Raw genomic sequence first — 16,654 nt, forward strand, 5'->3', positions numbered from 1 at the left:
CGGGGCGGGGGCGGGGCCTAGGCGCGAGAGGCGCGCCGCGGGAGGAAGCCGGCCGGGGACGCGCGGAGCAGCGGGCGGCGCGCGTGCGCACTGCGGACTCCGCCGCCGAGCCCGGCGTCCCGAGCGCGCCTCGCTGCTTCCCAGACCCTCGCTGCCCCGGGCAGACCTCTGCTCAGCGGGCCCCTGCTGTGTCCTCATCGGTGTCACAACGTACGACCCCGCTCTTCCCCAGTTCAGCGTCTACCTACAAGTTGGGGATGGTGAACTGGAGTACTTTCTGGAGATGAGAGGGTTAAAGGCAAGAAAACAATACAAATAGAAAAGGTGTGAAGGCTGCAGTTGGTGACTAATCACCGCCTCTTCCCCCACCCGCACCTTCTATCCTGCAAGGGAGAGCCCGGGAGGTGGGACCAAAGAGTGAAGGGAAAATAAATCTCATAGCAACTGTTAGATGAACTTCGCTTGGGCACGTATGGGCAGTTTCTAACGACTGTGAGAGGCTGTGTTGTCTGAGACTCAGAAGTGACTGCAGAGATGGCCATCTTCTGCCTGCCCCGAGACCGCCGACCCACCACCACAAACCACAGGTGCGGGCTGAGTCTCAAAACCCCAGGTTCGCACCCCGTGCCTCGGGGGCAGAGCTGTCGGGTCTCAGGAGCCCATGCTGAACGCAAGGATTCGTGGAGGGTTTTATTTACTTTGTCACTCTAAGGGTCTTTTTTAATGTAGGTTTGCCCGTCTATAACATGAGTAGATGGAAAAGGGACTTTTTTTTTTCCAGCACAACCTTGCCCTGGCAGGTGAGGGGAGGCATAAACAACTTCTAGGCTCCGCAGTGAGTCAGACACCCGAGTTCTGACTCCACGCCCAGCCCTTTACTCACCAGCCCGAGCTCCTCACCGTTGTAAATCGCTGGCATCAGAAGTGCTGAACGCGAGTAATCATAGGTTTGGGGGAAGAAGCTGGTGAGGGAAGTGAAAACCGCGCTTTGGATTTACATCCCCTACCCCCACCCCCCAACCTGCATCTTCAACCACAAGCTTGGAGGCTTTCTCGATGCTCTTTCTGATCTCCAGCCGGAGTCCAAGTCATCCCGTGGGTGCAGGAATATCTAAAAGTTCTGTCTGCTTCCCAGACGAAAATACAGCATCAAAGCCATTTTGGTGATAATTTTAGGTGCGCTAAAAAGGCCTAGAATGAAGAGATTTGTTTATTTTTCCCTTCATAAAGAGAGAATCAAAGCTTTAAAATTAGGCAAAAGAAATCTTTCTGCGAGAGAACGCAGAATCTGTTTCAGGATAACACAACTAAGAGTTCAAATTTTGCCTGGGAAAGGCATCTTCCCAGCACCAAATTGCTCCACCATCAATTCGTCTAGTGGCTTATTTTTGACATGCCAGTGCCAAAATAGCAAAATCTCTAATAGAAACAATTGTATGCTGCTTTCATTTCTGTTTCTCCCCCTAGTCTTTCCTTCAGTCAATTCAATGACTCAGCAGCACAGATAGCTACATCTTTCTTCAGATTCCAGCTTGTTTGTCACACAGAAGGCAGGTTTCCAGAACAGCTCTCCTTAGTGACAAGGAGCCAGGCATCTTCACGCATTATGGAACTAAGTTTACCATGAAGGATCAAATCCTCAAGGAAGAGGAGGGAGGAGGGCTAAAATAGAATCTGTGTGGAGTGTGATGTATGTGTAAAGATCTAGAGATTAAGGAAAGTAGACGTGCTAAACTCAGTAAGACCATTTAGTGACTGTACATATATGCCTGTGGGTAGGGAGGGGCTTTACGCCTTTCCAGAATGTTCAAGTGTGGGCTGATACATGCCTCAACAAAAAATGCAGTCTAAAGGTATTATCTTCGAGACCAGTACTGTCCAATTGAACTTTGGGGGCTGGAAATGATCCTTGTGTGCACTAATACAGTAGCCGCAAGCCTCGTGTGGCTTTTGAGCACTTGAAGCATAGTGAGTGTGACTGAGGAACTGAATTTTTAATTTTAATTAATTTTAACCAATTAAATGCAAGTAGCCACAGGCGGCTGGTGGCTGCCTTACTGGACAGCACATTATAAATGGGTTTCTTTATAGGTGTCAATTATTTTAGATGTAGAAACATCTTAGAGACCATCTGCTAAAAATGCATGACTTGTCTATGCCCAGGGAAGGTGTGGGTGCTCCTGACTACATCTAAAAAAGCAGTGCTTTAGAGCAGAGCAGCTTCTGTAGAGAAAAAGAGCTGATCTGATTAGACACAGTAAGTAGAGAGTGGAAACTTCTACTCTGCTTGGCTTCCGATGTCTGCCTTTCCAAAAATATTCTCCGTAATTGCTTGGGGTGATGACTGCAATCAGACCTTTATGGGTCCCTCAAAGAATAGTTGTATCTTCCATTTGTATCATTTCCTCTGGTTAACAAATTGGCAACAGATTTGACACATTAGAATTGGGGGACAGCTGCGATCAGGGCTCCCCAGTCTACAGAAGCTTGATTTTAGGGTGCCATCACGTCGAGAGGCTCTGGAACACTTGGTTGCTGATACCTGTAATTCCAGAGTATATACCATTAATAGATACAAATGCAAATCCCTCTTAAAGAGAAGTAAATCTTTAAGCTTTTATCCTTTCACACATTTAAGAGGGACAGTAGACATCAGGTATCTGGGAGGAAACGCTATAGACGTGGAAAAGGTAAAAGAACAGAGGACAGAAGTCCAAAAACATCTCATCTATTATAGAAACTTGCCTAATGCTTGTGCTGTTTTGAGATGTAAGATAGCACCTTATATGGCTATCATATGGATTAACTAGATACTAATTATAAAATACCTCAAACTTCTATTTGTAGAGTTTAATTCTCATATAATATATCTTTCCGTTAATAAAGAAATGTCACGTTACCAAGAGAGAAAGCATCACTTCAAGCTTCTTGAGCTAGGCATTGTATAAGGGAATATTACCACATGTCCAGGATAACTGGGTCATTTAATATCTATCTGTCTCTGACATTTTCTGGCCTTAATCCAACCCAGGGGTTGTGGCAGTCAGTGGTGCACAGTGATCAGAGTTCCAACATCAACAACCTCCATGAAAAAAGCACCTCTGCTTGTTTTAACACCTGCTGTGTGTCCCTCAGATCTTAGCACCCCTCTGAGAGGCTTTATCTGGTATGAATTTACCGTTTACCATGGAAAATCAAATGCTTGTTCATACCTGGCTGGAGTTAAGCAAAAATATCAAAAGCTCCGTGGGAAGGGAAGAGAAGGGAGATGGCAGGTGTATTGTACACCTTATCCCATGTGTCTTCCTCCAATCCAGTCAGGTAGGTATTATCAACCACAAACAGGGGTTGAAAATTTGCCCAAGGTTGTATTATTATTATGTAGCAGAACAAGGATTCACACTTAGGTCTTTCCAATACACCAGGCAGGCAAATAATAAAGCATATAAACTCTTCATTTAAAAAGGAAAAGAGAAGGGTTTTAAAAAAATTTTTTAAACAGAATATATTCATGTATTTCTTGAGGAAAAAAAATTGTTTTAAACGAAAACTTTAAAGAAAGGAGAAATGAAGAAGTAAAATATTTCCCCCTAAGAGTTAGTCACCTCTGATATTAACAATACCAAAATGATAAAGAGACGTAATTTTAAGGACTTCCTAGGTAATTAATGCCACTTTTGCATAATCTCCTACAACATCAAAGAGGGAAAACCTGGTCCTACTGAAAGTAAATGCTCCTATCAGCCCAAGAGCCTGAAGGTCGCCCCTCTAATTATAAATTACTTCTGAGGTCAACAGCCTCTGACTAGCAAACAAAAGAATGGAATGTGAAAGGGGTAGCAGAGGTTCCCAGATTGGTTAGAGGGCAACATCTAATGTACTGTGTTGCTCTTCTGCTCTCTGCTTTGTCAAATAGCAAGTAGCAAATCTGTTACAGGAAGTTGGGAGCCTCAAATAATTCTTCATCCACCCAAGAATGTACACATTGTTGCCAGCATATCAGCTGCAGTGTGTCTCCAGTGTGTCTCCAGAGCCCTGGAGCAATGTCTGGCTATGTCCTGGATGCTAATCAGGGGTATCTCCTTTCATCAGAAGGCTTAAGCTCCCAGCCCCTGTATCTGCCCCATCTTGCCACATCTGCTAGAAATCCAAGGCTTGCCTTTTTCCCTCTCCTAGTTTCCATGGAGATGAAACAGTTTACTTTTTTCCCCCCAACTCTAAGCCGTGGTTATTTTTAACTGTAAAACTCTAAGCCAGGTCACAGCTGGGATCTGGAAGATGCAATGACGTCTATAGCCACCATTCTCTCCCACAGACACCTTTTCTGCAGTTGCTGGGGGCGGAGGCACTCCTGGGAGATTTTGCTTTCAAAAGCGTTTTGCTCTGCATCATGAAGTTAAGCCTATGCTGACTTAGATCTGACAGGTGTCCTGAATCTGAAACTACGCATGCCAGAAACAAGGCAAAGACCTTGTTGGGTAGGGGCAGTCGGGTAAGGTTGGCATTGCTGTCAGCTATCTGTGCCTAGAACTTAGATAAATGCCCTTTGGTAAAAAATACATCAAGGTGTCATCCTCTAGGAAAAAAATATAGGTTCTGGCTTCTGCCCGTAGTAGAGTGGCTTCTGCTGCAATTTGACCTAGGTTTAAAAGAGGTTTCTAACAGGATAGTGTGTGGAAAAGCTGTTCCACCTCTCCAAGCACAGCAAATTCCCATGGGATAAGGGTTGGCACACTGCGGGCCTCTCCTCTACCAAAAGTTATCATTCCACCCATCTCTGAAGCCCCTGGTGATTGGGACCTAGTGTTTTCATGGCACTTCTGAACTTTTCATCCATTTTTCAATAATTTTAGGGGAAATGCTATTAAATTACCCTGAAAATTGTCTTTTTCGTCTTAGGCAGCATCCTAAGACTGGAAACTAATAGAAAAATATCAAACTCCTAGCCCCAACTCAAGAACATTAGTTTACGTTCTTTTTCCAAAATTATTTCTCTTACAGGGTACATTGATTGGGAACATTAAAATTAAGCTCCACAGTGTAGGTTCTATTATATTTCTTTAAAAATTTTTTTTAAGGTTTTAAAGGAATCCCCTAAATAGTGATAATGGGGGGCAGGGGGGTGAGTAGAGGGGAGAGAATAACTACCACATCAGTAGTTCTCTATTGTTTAATGGGAGAAAAGAGGTTAGGACTTTGCAAACAACTCAGAAACACAGAGTGTCCTTGGCAGACAGCTCTCCAAGGAGAAGAGAGATGCACTGGAAGTGTCATGAGCTGGCACTTAGCTGTCAGTTCATTGAAGAAGGGTGATACAATGACAGCATTTCAGTGCTCTTGCTTTGATTAAGGTGTTGGGGATTTTTTTTTAAGTATAATGGATTTACAATGTTGTATTCATTTCTGATGTATAGAATAGCAATTCAGTTATACATATATTTTTTCATTAAATGTTATTACAAGATAATGAATATAGTTTGCAGTGTTTTACCGTAGGACCTTGTTGTGTATCTATTTTATATATAGTAGTTAGTATCTGCAAATTCTGAACTCCTAATTTATCCTTCCCTTCCCCCTTTCCTCCCTGGTAACCATAAGTTTGTTTTCTATGTCTGTGAGTCTGTCTCTGTTTTGTAAACAAGTTCATTTGTATCATTTTTTTGAGATTCCACTTATAAGTGATATCATATTTGGCTTTCTGACTTACCTTATTTAGTATGATAATCTCTAGGTCCATCCATGTTGCTAAATGGCATTATTTCACTTTTTATGGCTGAGTAGTATTCCATTGTGTGCCCATGCATGCGTGCACACAATTTCTTTATCCAGTCATCTGTCAGTGGACATTTAAGTTGCTTCCATGTTTTAGCTATTGTAAATAGTGCTGCTATGAACACTGGGGTGAATGCTATCTTTTCAAATTAGAGTTCCTTCCAGATATATGCCCAGGAGTGGGATTGCTGGATCATATGGTGCATCTGTATTTAGTTTTTTAAGGAACCTCCATACTGTTTTCTATAGTGGCTGCACCAAACTGTGTTCCCACCAGCAGTGTAGGAAGGTTCTCTTTTCTTCACAACCTCTCTAGCATTTATCGTTCGTGGACTTTTTAATGATGGCCATTCTGACCAGTGTGAGGTGATATCTCATTGGTGTTTTGATTTGCATTTCTCTGATAATTAGTGATACTGAGCATCTTTTCATGTGCCTATCGGCCATTTGTATGTCTTCACTGGAGAAATGTCAATTTAGATCTTCTGCCCATTTTTTGATTGGGTTGGGTTTTTGTTGTTGTTGTTGTTGTTGTTGTTGTTGTTATTGAGTTGTATGAGCTGTTTGTATATTCTGGAAATTAAGCCCTTTTCAATCGCATTGTTTGCAAACATTTTCTCCCAGTCCCTAGGCTTTTTGTTTTGTTGATGGTTTCCTTTGCTGTGCAAAAGCTTGTAAGTTTTATTAGATTCCACCCCCCCCCCCTTTTTTCTTTGCATTTATTTCTATTGCCTTGGGTGACTGCCTTAGGAGAACACTGCTATGATGTATGTCAGAGAATGTTTTGCCTTTGTTCTTTTCTAGGAGATTTATGTCCTGTCTTATGTGTAAGTCTTTAAGCCATTCTGAGTTTATTTTTGTGTACAATGTGAGGGAGTGTTCTAACTTCATTGATTTATATGCTGCTCTCCAGTTTTCCCAACACCACTTACTGAAGAGACTGTCTTTTCTCTATTGTATATTCTTGCCTCCTTTGTCAAAGATTAATTGACTGTAAGTGTGTGGGTTTATTTTGGGGCTCTCTTAATCTGTTCCATTGATCCATATGTCTGTTTTTCTGCCAATACCAAGATGTTTTGATTACTGCAGCTATGTAGTATTGTCTGAAGTCTGGAGGGGGTTATTCCTCCAGCTTCGTTCTTTTTCTTCAGTACTGCTTTGGCAATTCTGGGTCTTTGGTAATTCCATATAAATTTTAGGGATTATTTGTTCTGTTCTGTGAAAAATGTCCTGGGTAATTTGATAGAGATTACATTAAATCTGTAGATTGCCTTGGGTAGTGTGGCCATTTTAACAATATTAATTCTTACAATCCAAGAGCATGGGATATCTAAGAAAGCGTTGGTTTCTTAAAACAACTTCTCCTTTCCACACTTCTTAAGATGCTACTTTTGTTCAGTGTAACTCTGGACTAAGGCAAGATTCTTAGCAAGCCATCTGGAAGCTTTTTTGCCACATAAGACCTCTGGGGAAACCAGAGCAAGCTAAAAAACAGTGTGGCTTGGTTAAGAACATGAAATTAGTTCAACCAAATGTCTAGTTTGTTGTCACAGAAATCCATCCACTGTGCTCCAAAGTAGAAAATAAGTGCATCAGACTTAATTGTCCAACCCTGAAAGATACAAAACAAATCTGAGCTGGCAAAGGTTAACCAGGACTTTCAAAGACACGGGGAGGTATGGTGATGTTCAGGGCTACATCTAATGAAACAAATTTTTTGTAGTTTTCAGTTTGGGGTTTTAAACTCTTTAATGATCACTTTCTGCATCCTTATCTCAACTTCCTTATTCCTACTCTTAACAGGAAAGGGGGCCGAGTACACAACGCATACCAAGCAAGTAACTCATAGTGACAAAGGAATTTTAACATCAGACGCAAGATACTCATCCTTCCCTCAAATACCTGTCTCTTGACTTGTAAGCCAGGTCGTCAAATCAAAGGGCAGTTCATACTCTTTCATCACAGCAAACCTCAGCTGCAAGAAGCCATGGCAGCAGCAAACAATGAACAGAGAAAGAACTCTCTCCTATTAGATACAGAAACTGGCTTTCCAGGCTTCTCAGAAATTATTCACCGGTCCCTACCAACTGCCCTCAAAAGCAGCATACTAAATAACACTCAGTTCCAACGCATATTTCGTAGATAGAATATTTATGTTCCAAAATACTCCCGTTAAATGCTCTTCACTACTGCTCTCTCCCCCAAGTTCAGTGTCTCCATCAGCATGACCATTCCTGTCCTATCCAGGATGCTCTGACCCTGACTGCACTTTGAGATCCTGCTCAGTATCACTTACATTTCACTCAATGGCTGATTATTGTGTCTGATTCAAGGGAAATTCTTTGTCCCAGCTGGGCTACCTGTTCTACACAAGGTCACAGACATGGCAGTGTCCTGCTGAGCCACAGAGGTGGTCCTTTCTGGCAGACAGGGGAAAGGTTAACCACATCTGGCTAAGCACACTGGAAAGGAAAGCAAAGCTTCCAGATCAGTACCTCCTGAATTAAACTAATTTTTAGAAATTCATACAAAAAGCCAGGTACATGTTAAGTTGTGGAAAAGCTTCTTGTGTTAACAGGAAAAGTATGTATCTAGAAGGTATCCACAAAGACATCCTTAAAAATGAGAGAGATTCAAGAATGCTGTTTAGAACACAGTACCACTCTCCTGCCCAGAGACCAGGGGAAGTGTTTTGGAGTACATGAACGAGTTAGTTTTTTCATGCTTCTCTCTGTAGTTTGGGTCTGATTCATCACACTGGAAATTTTAGTGCTTATTACATATCTGCATGTTTCCTAAAGCTGGCATGACTTACCAACTAGAATTCTGTTCCTGACGAATGTCACCGGTCTTCTCTCCTTCCCAGGGAACTACAAGCTGAGGATCACGTTACTCAAAACTACGAAGCTTGTTCTTGTCACTGAGCAAGGACTGGTTAGTTAAGTTCAGATTTAAAAAGGGGGGTAGGGGTGGAGGGGAATTGTAAACAGTAAAAGGATAAAAACTGGAACTCAAGAAGAAATAAATCATAAATAGTTAGTTGGTCTTAACAGAGACAGTCAAGGTCTTTGAGCAAAGAGAGGGTTATTACACAGAAAGAAATTTGTTCTCTATTTCCCACCACTGGCAAGGATGGATATGCATAAAATTCCAGCATGAGTCTTTAATGTTAGATTGAAATAAAAATTCCTAACAGCTAAAGGTCTTTATCCATGTTGTTGAGTTTCAGAGTAAACTCTCCTTCTTCAGAGATGATCTGGACCAAGAAAGAAAGACCTATATTAGTGTAGTTGGTTTATGGCCAATACCATCCAGCAGAAAAGGGGAAGGATGGAATATTCTTTGAAAAGCCCTTGCTAGTTCTGGATTTTTAGTAACAAGGAGAATTTTCCTTTGGTGACAGGAAGGAAGGAACATTAAGCTACATCAAACATCAGCAAGTGCTTTTCTATTATAAACGCAGAAAGACTCAGCGACTCCTTTCAAGAGTACTCCTCACCCAAAATTATGGCTTGATCTTTGAGAAACCCACTAGAGAGTCTAGGTCTTAAATCTTGCAAAGTTGGGTTTACCAAAACAGTAATAATCCTACTTTCTAAAATCCAGTCATTTGAAACTACAGCCTTATTTTTCTGTCACTATTTTCAACCACGCCATGTTCCTCAGCAAATCTACTGACTCCCCAATCAGTTTTTCAGACTTAAATTCATTTCAAGGTTTCTATCAGACTGTCCCCACCAGCCTCCCACTCCTAACTACCACAGCTGCCCCTTGTGTCCTAGCCAACTAAATCTCCTGGCACCATTTTCCTTTTCCCCATGGCTGCCTCCACACCCTCCTCCACCTACTACGTCTGGAACAGTCTCCCACTTCCATTTGCCATTTTATTTCTCTCATCTCCATCTTAGTATGTCTCAAAAGCTCACCTCTACGAGGAAGCCTTCCTTAATCAAGATTAAGGACTCCTTAGACTACAGCAGACATCACCTGACACTGATGTCTAGTGCATTTTTAGAACAGGACTTACCTTTCAAGGATAAGATGCAATCCCTTTATAACCAACTTGGAGTGATGGTGGTGGCAGAACACGTTTTCTAAGAGACAGGACTATGCAAAGAAAAGAGACCCCTTTTAAAGCCACTCTTTTAAAAGACTGAAGTCCTTTATTCTAATTTCCTCTGTTCCTAAGAGTTTCCTTTTCATTTGTGACCTCCTAGGTGAAGTCTACTAGCAAACAGCATGCATATGTACATCAGTCAGAAAGTTTGAGCAGGTACTTCCAACAAACCATGTAATATTTGACTTAAGACATTTTGAATGTTGAAAGAATTAAAGAATCAGTCAGCTACTGGAAATAATCTGTGTGGATTCTGAAGCATTTCTATATAACTTTGCTTCTCACAGAGAGGAGGTAACCCTGACTCTGAGCCTGGCTTCTTACTGTGCAGAAAGATTTAAGGTCCAAGTTTCAGATGTGACAGGGTCACTCACTCTCATTTTTTAGTGAGTTCCCTACATGAAAATGCTTTACTTTTGTTTTAAAAGTAGACTTTCTTGCAGGCTAGCCTTTCACCATTGAGAAATTAGGGTTCAGGTCTCAATCCGAGCAAAGCTGGGTTAATTGCATCATCTCCATCCCCAGGGGCCTGGTATCCTGGGAAGCCCAGGGTAAGAACAGGGTGAGCCCAGGACACACGTGTTAACAGAGACAGCGCAGCGTGATGAGGCGGGCATCCAACACCCAAAGTGTGCTTTAGTTACCAGAATATTTGACACACCCACAAATTAAGTAGGAAAACATTTTAATCCATTAATTCTAAAAATAACAGAGATGTTTTATATCCGGTACCACCCCTTCAAAAGTCTACTGCAGATCAGACAGTAAGACTGCAAATTACAATGCCAGACATTAAAGTTCAAGATGCAGTTTGGGACAAGACAATCATGGGGAGATTTTCCTCCTTTTTGCTCATAAACGTAAGTTGTCGGCTTAAAAAAAAATCCTCAGACAGAAAGAGAAGGCTTTCTCATGCTCTATAACCTTTCTCTTTATTTTAAGTCTGTCTGTAACATCTGCAGGCAAAACAGATAGTCAGAAAACCAACCTCCCAAGCAAGTACAAGGATCTGAGCTGGGCTCCTGGGACGAAAGACAGGTTTAGTTCTATTTCTACCAACACTGTGATGTGAGGTACTATGGTGCTTGTTTTAGTTACAAGAGGTGTTAGGAATGAATGCCCACACACAATTAATAATAGCTTATCTAGCACATAGCTCCGCGGCACGATACCAGCAACGGGCGTATCTGGAAGCAGGGCAGGGGAGAAAGTAGACATGAATACAACTCAAGGTTTCCTTTGTTCTTCCCCTCTTTCCACAATGAGAATTCAGCTCAGAAACGAAACTCCAGAATGCCCTGCTGTCCTCTGGCCTATCACACTCCACACTTGTGATCTCTGCTCCCGGCCCTTGGAGCCTCAGGCCTTAGTGATGTGTCCTTCTCGGATGAGGAAGTCATAGATTTTCCGGGTCTTGTTCACATCTATCTTGATGAGTGCTCTTGCCTGTGCCAGTCTCAAGCCTCCTTGCTTGTTACACTCATTCAGTAGAGCAGATTTGTATTCTAAATAGGCTCCTGGGACCAACCTCACCATCTGACAGAGCTGCAAGACACAGCAAATTTAATAAACATCAACACCTGTCATTCTCATAATTTAATCCAGCAGGTATAGCCCAAATAAAATTTAAAAAGTGGTATCAACCTCCAACTATTTAAAGGAGCTGTTGGGTGGCCGACCACATTCCACCTTGTCTCCGCTTTGGAGAGAATACTCTCTGCAGACAGACAGAAGAGGGCAGAGTGTGATGCCGGGAGAGCATTCAGCGCATGTTGGCTGGCTCACTGGGGTTTGTCAGGGAATACAAGTGTGTGTCCGGGGAGCAGCCCCGGGTAGAGGCCTGGCACATTCCAGCACAGATGGTCAGAGAGGAGTCACAGGGCAGGGTGGGGGCGGGGCTGCAGATGCCTGGATTCCCAAGTGTGAATCACATTACTTTTAGTATCAGCATGAATCTGTAGTCTCTCCTTTTGTGATTACGTTTCCTACTTTGGAGGGAGAGGTGATATACAGAGACCTTGCTAAGAGGCCACTTTAACTGGTAAAAGTCTAGAACGCTGGCTCAATTCCAGTTCATCGGCCATTATCCAGCAATGAACAGTCTGAGGTCACCATTTTGTGGGTAAGGGTGAAAACTGCTTGAAACTCCAGGCCATTCAACACTTGGATCAGAATGGCAACACTTCTTCAGCAACACCTGGATATAACACACGCATCCTTCTACTCCCAAACTAATCTCTACTGCTTCCACTGGGTAAAACAAAAGGCTAACACTAGCGCCTACTCCATGACTCTCCCTACTGTGTGACCTGACTACATGATTCAAGGGGGCAAAAGAGGACACTGGTCTTGGAAACTGTGAGAGGGACACAGGAGGAACAAAAGGGGAATTCCTCTTTTGGAAGGGACTTCAGAGCTGTGGCACATTCTTCTGAAAATGCTTGATCATGACTCTTTTGAGGCTGGATTTAAAGTTTAGAAACAGCCAAAAGTAACAGGAAGACACATCTGATGACTATAAAGGAAAAGAAAAGTAGGTCATGGCTTTTTTAATCAAAATTAATGTGTGACTATATATGATGGTGAGTTCTTTATGCTTATGCTCATGCTCTAGAGACAATTCAAAAATCTTTTAAGTGATGGTCATATTGTTGGAATAAGTGTACAACTTCTGAAAGTGACCATTCTAACAGGAAGTAACCATTTTCTTGTAAGTTAGTTTAAGCTGGTAAAAAATCAAATTCATTTCCATGAAGCACTGGGGACAGTATCTAGCACGTGGTAAATGCTCAGTTAGTAACAACTGCTATTATTTAGAGTTACATGTCTTATGTTCTCAGAAGACAACTAGTGGTGGGGTGATAAGGAAAGGAGTCTCTGAGGCCTGCTGAGGTCAGCTCTTTAGTCCCAAGGCCTCTAGGATGGGCTAGAGCGGGACATGCATGTGTGTTACATGAACAGAGCAGATGGGTTTGATCCTGTAATGTGTTTTTAATGATAACTCAATGAATAACCAGCCCCTCCATTCAGTTCCCCTTCTTTTTGTTACCTCCTTTTCTTTTTCATTCAACTTCTCTGTGCCAGGGAGGCCAGTGAGGTTCAAGGGTGGTGCACTTCGTCTACCTATTGATACAGACAGAAAAAGGCATGTATTTCCTAAGAGTGACAATCCTTCAGGTGTAAAAAGTATAACAAATGTCATCAGTCAGGCCAGTTAGATATAAGATTACTAATCCAGCTGTAGGAAATCCCTACCCATCACCTCAGGCCTCAGTTCAGCTAGCAACATGGGCGCTGCAATGTTCACTTGAAAATAAAAAAGGGAAGTCACATACCCATTGCTCTGACATAATACATATATAATCACACGTACCTTAGCGTCAGATATGACTGTTCTTCCTAACCCAGTAGGAGGTTCTGAAATCTAAAGCCCAGAGGTCGCCCAGTTAAGAGAGGTCATGCACTGCCCGCCTTGACAGCTGATGAATGGAAACAACAGCTCTGCAGGAGAGACACTTCCTAAGCCTTGCCACGCCGCCAGCAGTGAAGGCAAACACGGTAATTAGCCAGGTACCACTCGCCCTGAGATCAAACGCAGAGTGCTAGGCCAGCAAAAGGCCCTTCTTATTTATTACGTGAGGGAGTATCTGCTCCTTCCAAAGTAGCCCTGTTTACCTGGAAGATCCGCACAGAGGAACAATGAGCCACTATACGGCAAAGGAGAGGCTGAGGTGAACTCACATGCCTGAGAGAGAAGCCCAAGTATGAGGTCACTGCCCAGGATGGGAAGCTTGATGTGCAAATTTTTTTTTGGTTTTGTTTTGAACGTATACTTGGAATTAGTGTTCAGCTGGAGATGAATGGACTGTGTTAAGCAGAAGAAAATGTAGAATTAATGCATTATGTTTTATGGGATTGATGGGGTTGCCTTTTAGGTGGTGGAGAGAAAAGGGGAGACTGCTATAGCCTTCTCTGCTGTGAAACAGGCTTCTCTGTAGTGTCAACAAAGGGGACAAGGGCTTCCCCAAAACTGACAGGCCTAGCCTTACCCTGAATGCTCAAAAAGGGAGGCTGCAATCATTCGGTGCCTCTCCAAAGTTACCAGAGGCTAAGTTACAACCAGGGATCCAGGCTTCTGACTTTGCTCTGACTTGGGAGCAACTCAAGAGCATGAAGAGGAGCAAGGGATCTCCTCAGCCCAAATACCGGGGGCGAGGAAGGCTAAAACTCGCCCAGGAGGCAACAAAGAGTGTATGCAATGGTTCAGAAAACACCAAATACCAAATCTGCGTGCTCATGTCAGTTCATTCATTTTCATTAGCCAGTATTAAGTTATTTGCATTTCTGTATTTAGATTGGGGGGAGGGGTTGAACGTAAGAGACTTACGAAACTTCTTTGCTAGTCCCGAAAAGATTCTCTTTTCTCCTTTAAGAAAAAACTACTTGAAACAAGGGAATAAATGGAAAAAAAAAAAAATCCCTAAAGTCGCCTTTTCTGAGCTCTGTTTAGATCCTGAATCTGAAAGATTCTGAATGGGATCACAAGGTCTGTTTTTTCAAGCTTCCAAAAAATGGTAAAACTGCAAATGGATCGTTTGACACGTCCAGTCTGTAATCAGTGGAGCCCTCTGTATGTTCTGATTAGGGGAAGTGGCTGATCTACCCTGTGAAGCAGGGGTGAATGATAACCAAGAAAACAGGCAAAGAAACACCACGACCTTGGCCCAGAGCTCTACAACTAACACCCCCTCCAAACCACCACTCACTGATTACCAAGCCCCAACAGCAGGCAGCATATGGCTTAATCTTGCTTTCAAAATAGAACATACCCAAAGAGATAAAGAGAAGAAACAGAAATACCTTAAGTCTCCAACTTACAAAGAAAGCCTTGCTCTTCTGGCAAGTAACACGCCTCTTTGCTCATACAGGACACAAAGCCTTCAATTTATGCCCTGTGAAACAAATCTCCAAGTGTGCGGTAGAACCACCATAAACTAACTGCCTGTGGACAATGGTAAAATAGAGAAAACACCTGTGTGCAGTTCCTTCTTCCCCTGTCTCTGTACTCCAAACCTAAGGAAAATCCCTGTTTGGCCATGAAGATTCTAAAACCTTGCTGATGGTTATAAACTGGGATAACACTTATTATCATTTCTTTGCCTAAGCGCACAGCTCCCACAAAGGCGGAGGGGACTGTTGGGTCAGCACAATCCTAGAATGAAAATGTCACAATCAGGACTTGATCCACCCTAAAAAAAATAATTACCTGAATTCGAAGCCATTGGAACGGAAGGACTCAGGCCAGAATCACTACAACGAAAGAGAGGAATTTAAACTTATGTCACATTAAAGAAAGCAATTTCTAAAAGCTCATGTGACACAGGGTGACATTTATCAGGACAGTTACTGTGAAGAGAAGTCATGAGACAGACTGCATTGTTTTACAGGACATCCCCAAGTGTTCTAACCAGGAAGAGAAATCTGCTCCAGGGAAGGAAATCACTTGGATTTGGGCTGGCACATCCCGGAGACCACTCATGAGGAACACGATTCTCCGATGAAAATCATACCAACAGATACGGAGGGAGAGAGGAGGCATGGGGAGGGAATTCACCAATATAAAAAATAAGGTCAAAGTAGCAAAGTAGGGTTCCAGGAAACCGGCTCTGTTTCTCAGGACTGTCAGTGCGGGACTGTTTCTGAGACAGACTGCTCAAGTGTTCTCAGTTCCTCTAGCTGCCCGATCCTACTGCTCTGCCATGTAGGGCAGGGGCCCAGGGAAATGTCTGAAAACACATGTCAGAGCCAAACCCCCAGGAGGAGGCCCCTGCCCCGGACTAAGCACTCACATGTCAGCCTGCCGCCGGAGCCACTGCTGGCAGGCGCTGCTGTCCTGGATGTACTGCAGGACCTCGGAGAGCATGGTGCGCTTGAGGCGCTCCTCTTCCCGCGTCTTCTTGAGGTGGTCGTAGGTTCTGGCACCTGCAGGTATGAAAAAACGCTGGGACCACAGTGACACTGCAACAGAACTAACAGGAGGGCCTCCAAACTGATCAGCAAACGGTGCGTCTTTTTAAAATTTCCTTTACAAAACTGCTTCTACAATTATTTTTCTAAAAAAGCAAAGTGATTTCCCCTAGTTTGAAATCCCCTTTTTTTGACAAGAAATGAAAATATTTGTATTCCTTTTCTACCTTTAAGAAATTGGGGGGGGGGCACCTCAAAACAGAAAAGTACAAAGAAGTAAGAGTTGCTCATATTTCTACCCCTAAAAGTAACTAACTTTTAATACTGTCATATTTACTACTTCCTGTTCTATTTTTATTTATGTGTATATTTCCCAAGCCACACAAGTGCTATACCCTATACACCCTTCTTTAAAAACCAATTAGAATTACAAATAAAAATAAATCCTCACTGACCAGTACTATTCTTTCCCCCTCTTTCCCAGAGGCAGCCAATACCAGGAAACTGAAACCTGGTATCAGTCTTTAGGTGCATCTAGTAAACAGCTCCACAGTGTTTTCTACATGTTACAACGCTAAACAGGATCCAAAATACCATGTTCCGCAGAGCCCAGGACACCATGAAAATCTCTCAGGGATTCCCGTGAAGAGCAGAAGCACCACCACATACTGCTGGTCCGGGGTTCCACACATCTCCTGAGCCGCCAGACTTCAACCAAACTAGTTCCACTTTTATCTTATTTGCGGATTAGAGCTCCATATAAAATTTCATTTTGTAAACAGTTTTCATGGTTAAAAA

General features: G+C 42.8%; 1 protein-coding gene across 4 annotated transcripts in view; it reads right to left on the bottom strand.

Annotated features, from left to right (window-relative positions):
* Positions 1-8,920: 8,920 nt before the first annotated feature.
* TADA2A (transcriptional adaptor 2A) overlaps positions 8,921-16,654 on the bottom strand; it is a 40,154-nt gene continuing 32,420 nt past the window's right edge. For 2 of the 4 annotated variants that reach the window (XR_004326589.1, XR_004326588.1), the window contains 5 exons: positions 15,739-15,871; positions 15,156-15,199; positions 12,939-13,012; positions 9,800-11,434; positions 8,921-9,028 (listed from right to left, as the gene is read on the bottom strand). Coding sequence is in view for 2 of the 4 variants with exons in the window: in XM_032498305.1 (XP_032354196.1) it covers positions 11,249-11,434; positions 12,939-13,012; positions 15,156-15,199; positions 15,739-15,871 (437 nt within the window). In the remaining 2 variants the exon portion in view is untranslated. Of the gene's footprint in view, positions 9,029-9,799; positions 11,435-12,938; positions 13,013-15,155; positions 15,200-15,738; positions 15,872-16,654 lie in introns of those variants that run through there. The other 2 variants (XM_032498305.1, XM_032498306.1) reach the window with 1 other exon arrangement.

This window comes from Camelus ferus, chromosome 16, assembly GCF_009834535.1.
Source record: "Camelus ferus isolate YT-003-E chromosome 16, BCGSAC_Cfer_1.0, whole genome shotgun sequence".
In the NCBI taxonomy this organism is placed as follows: domain Eukaryota; kingdom Metazoa; phylum Chordata; class Mammalia; order Artiodactyla; family Camelidae; genus Camelus; species Camelus ferus.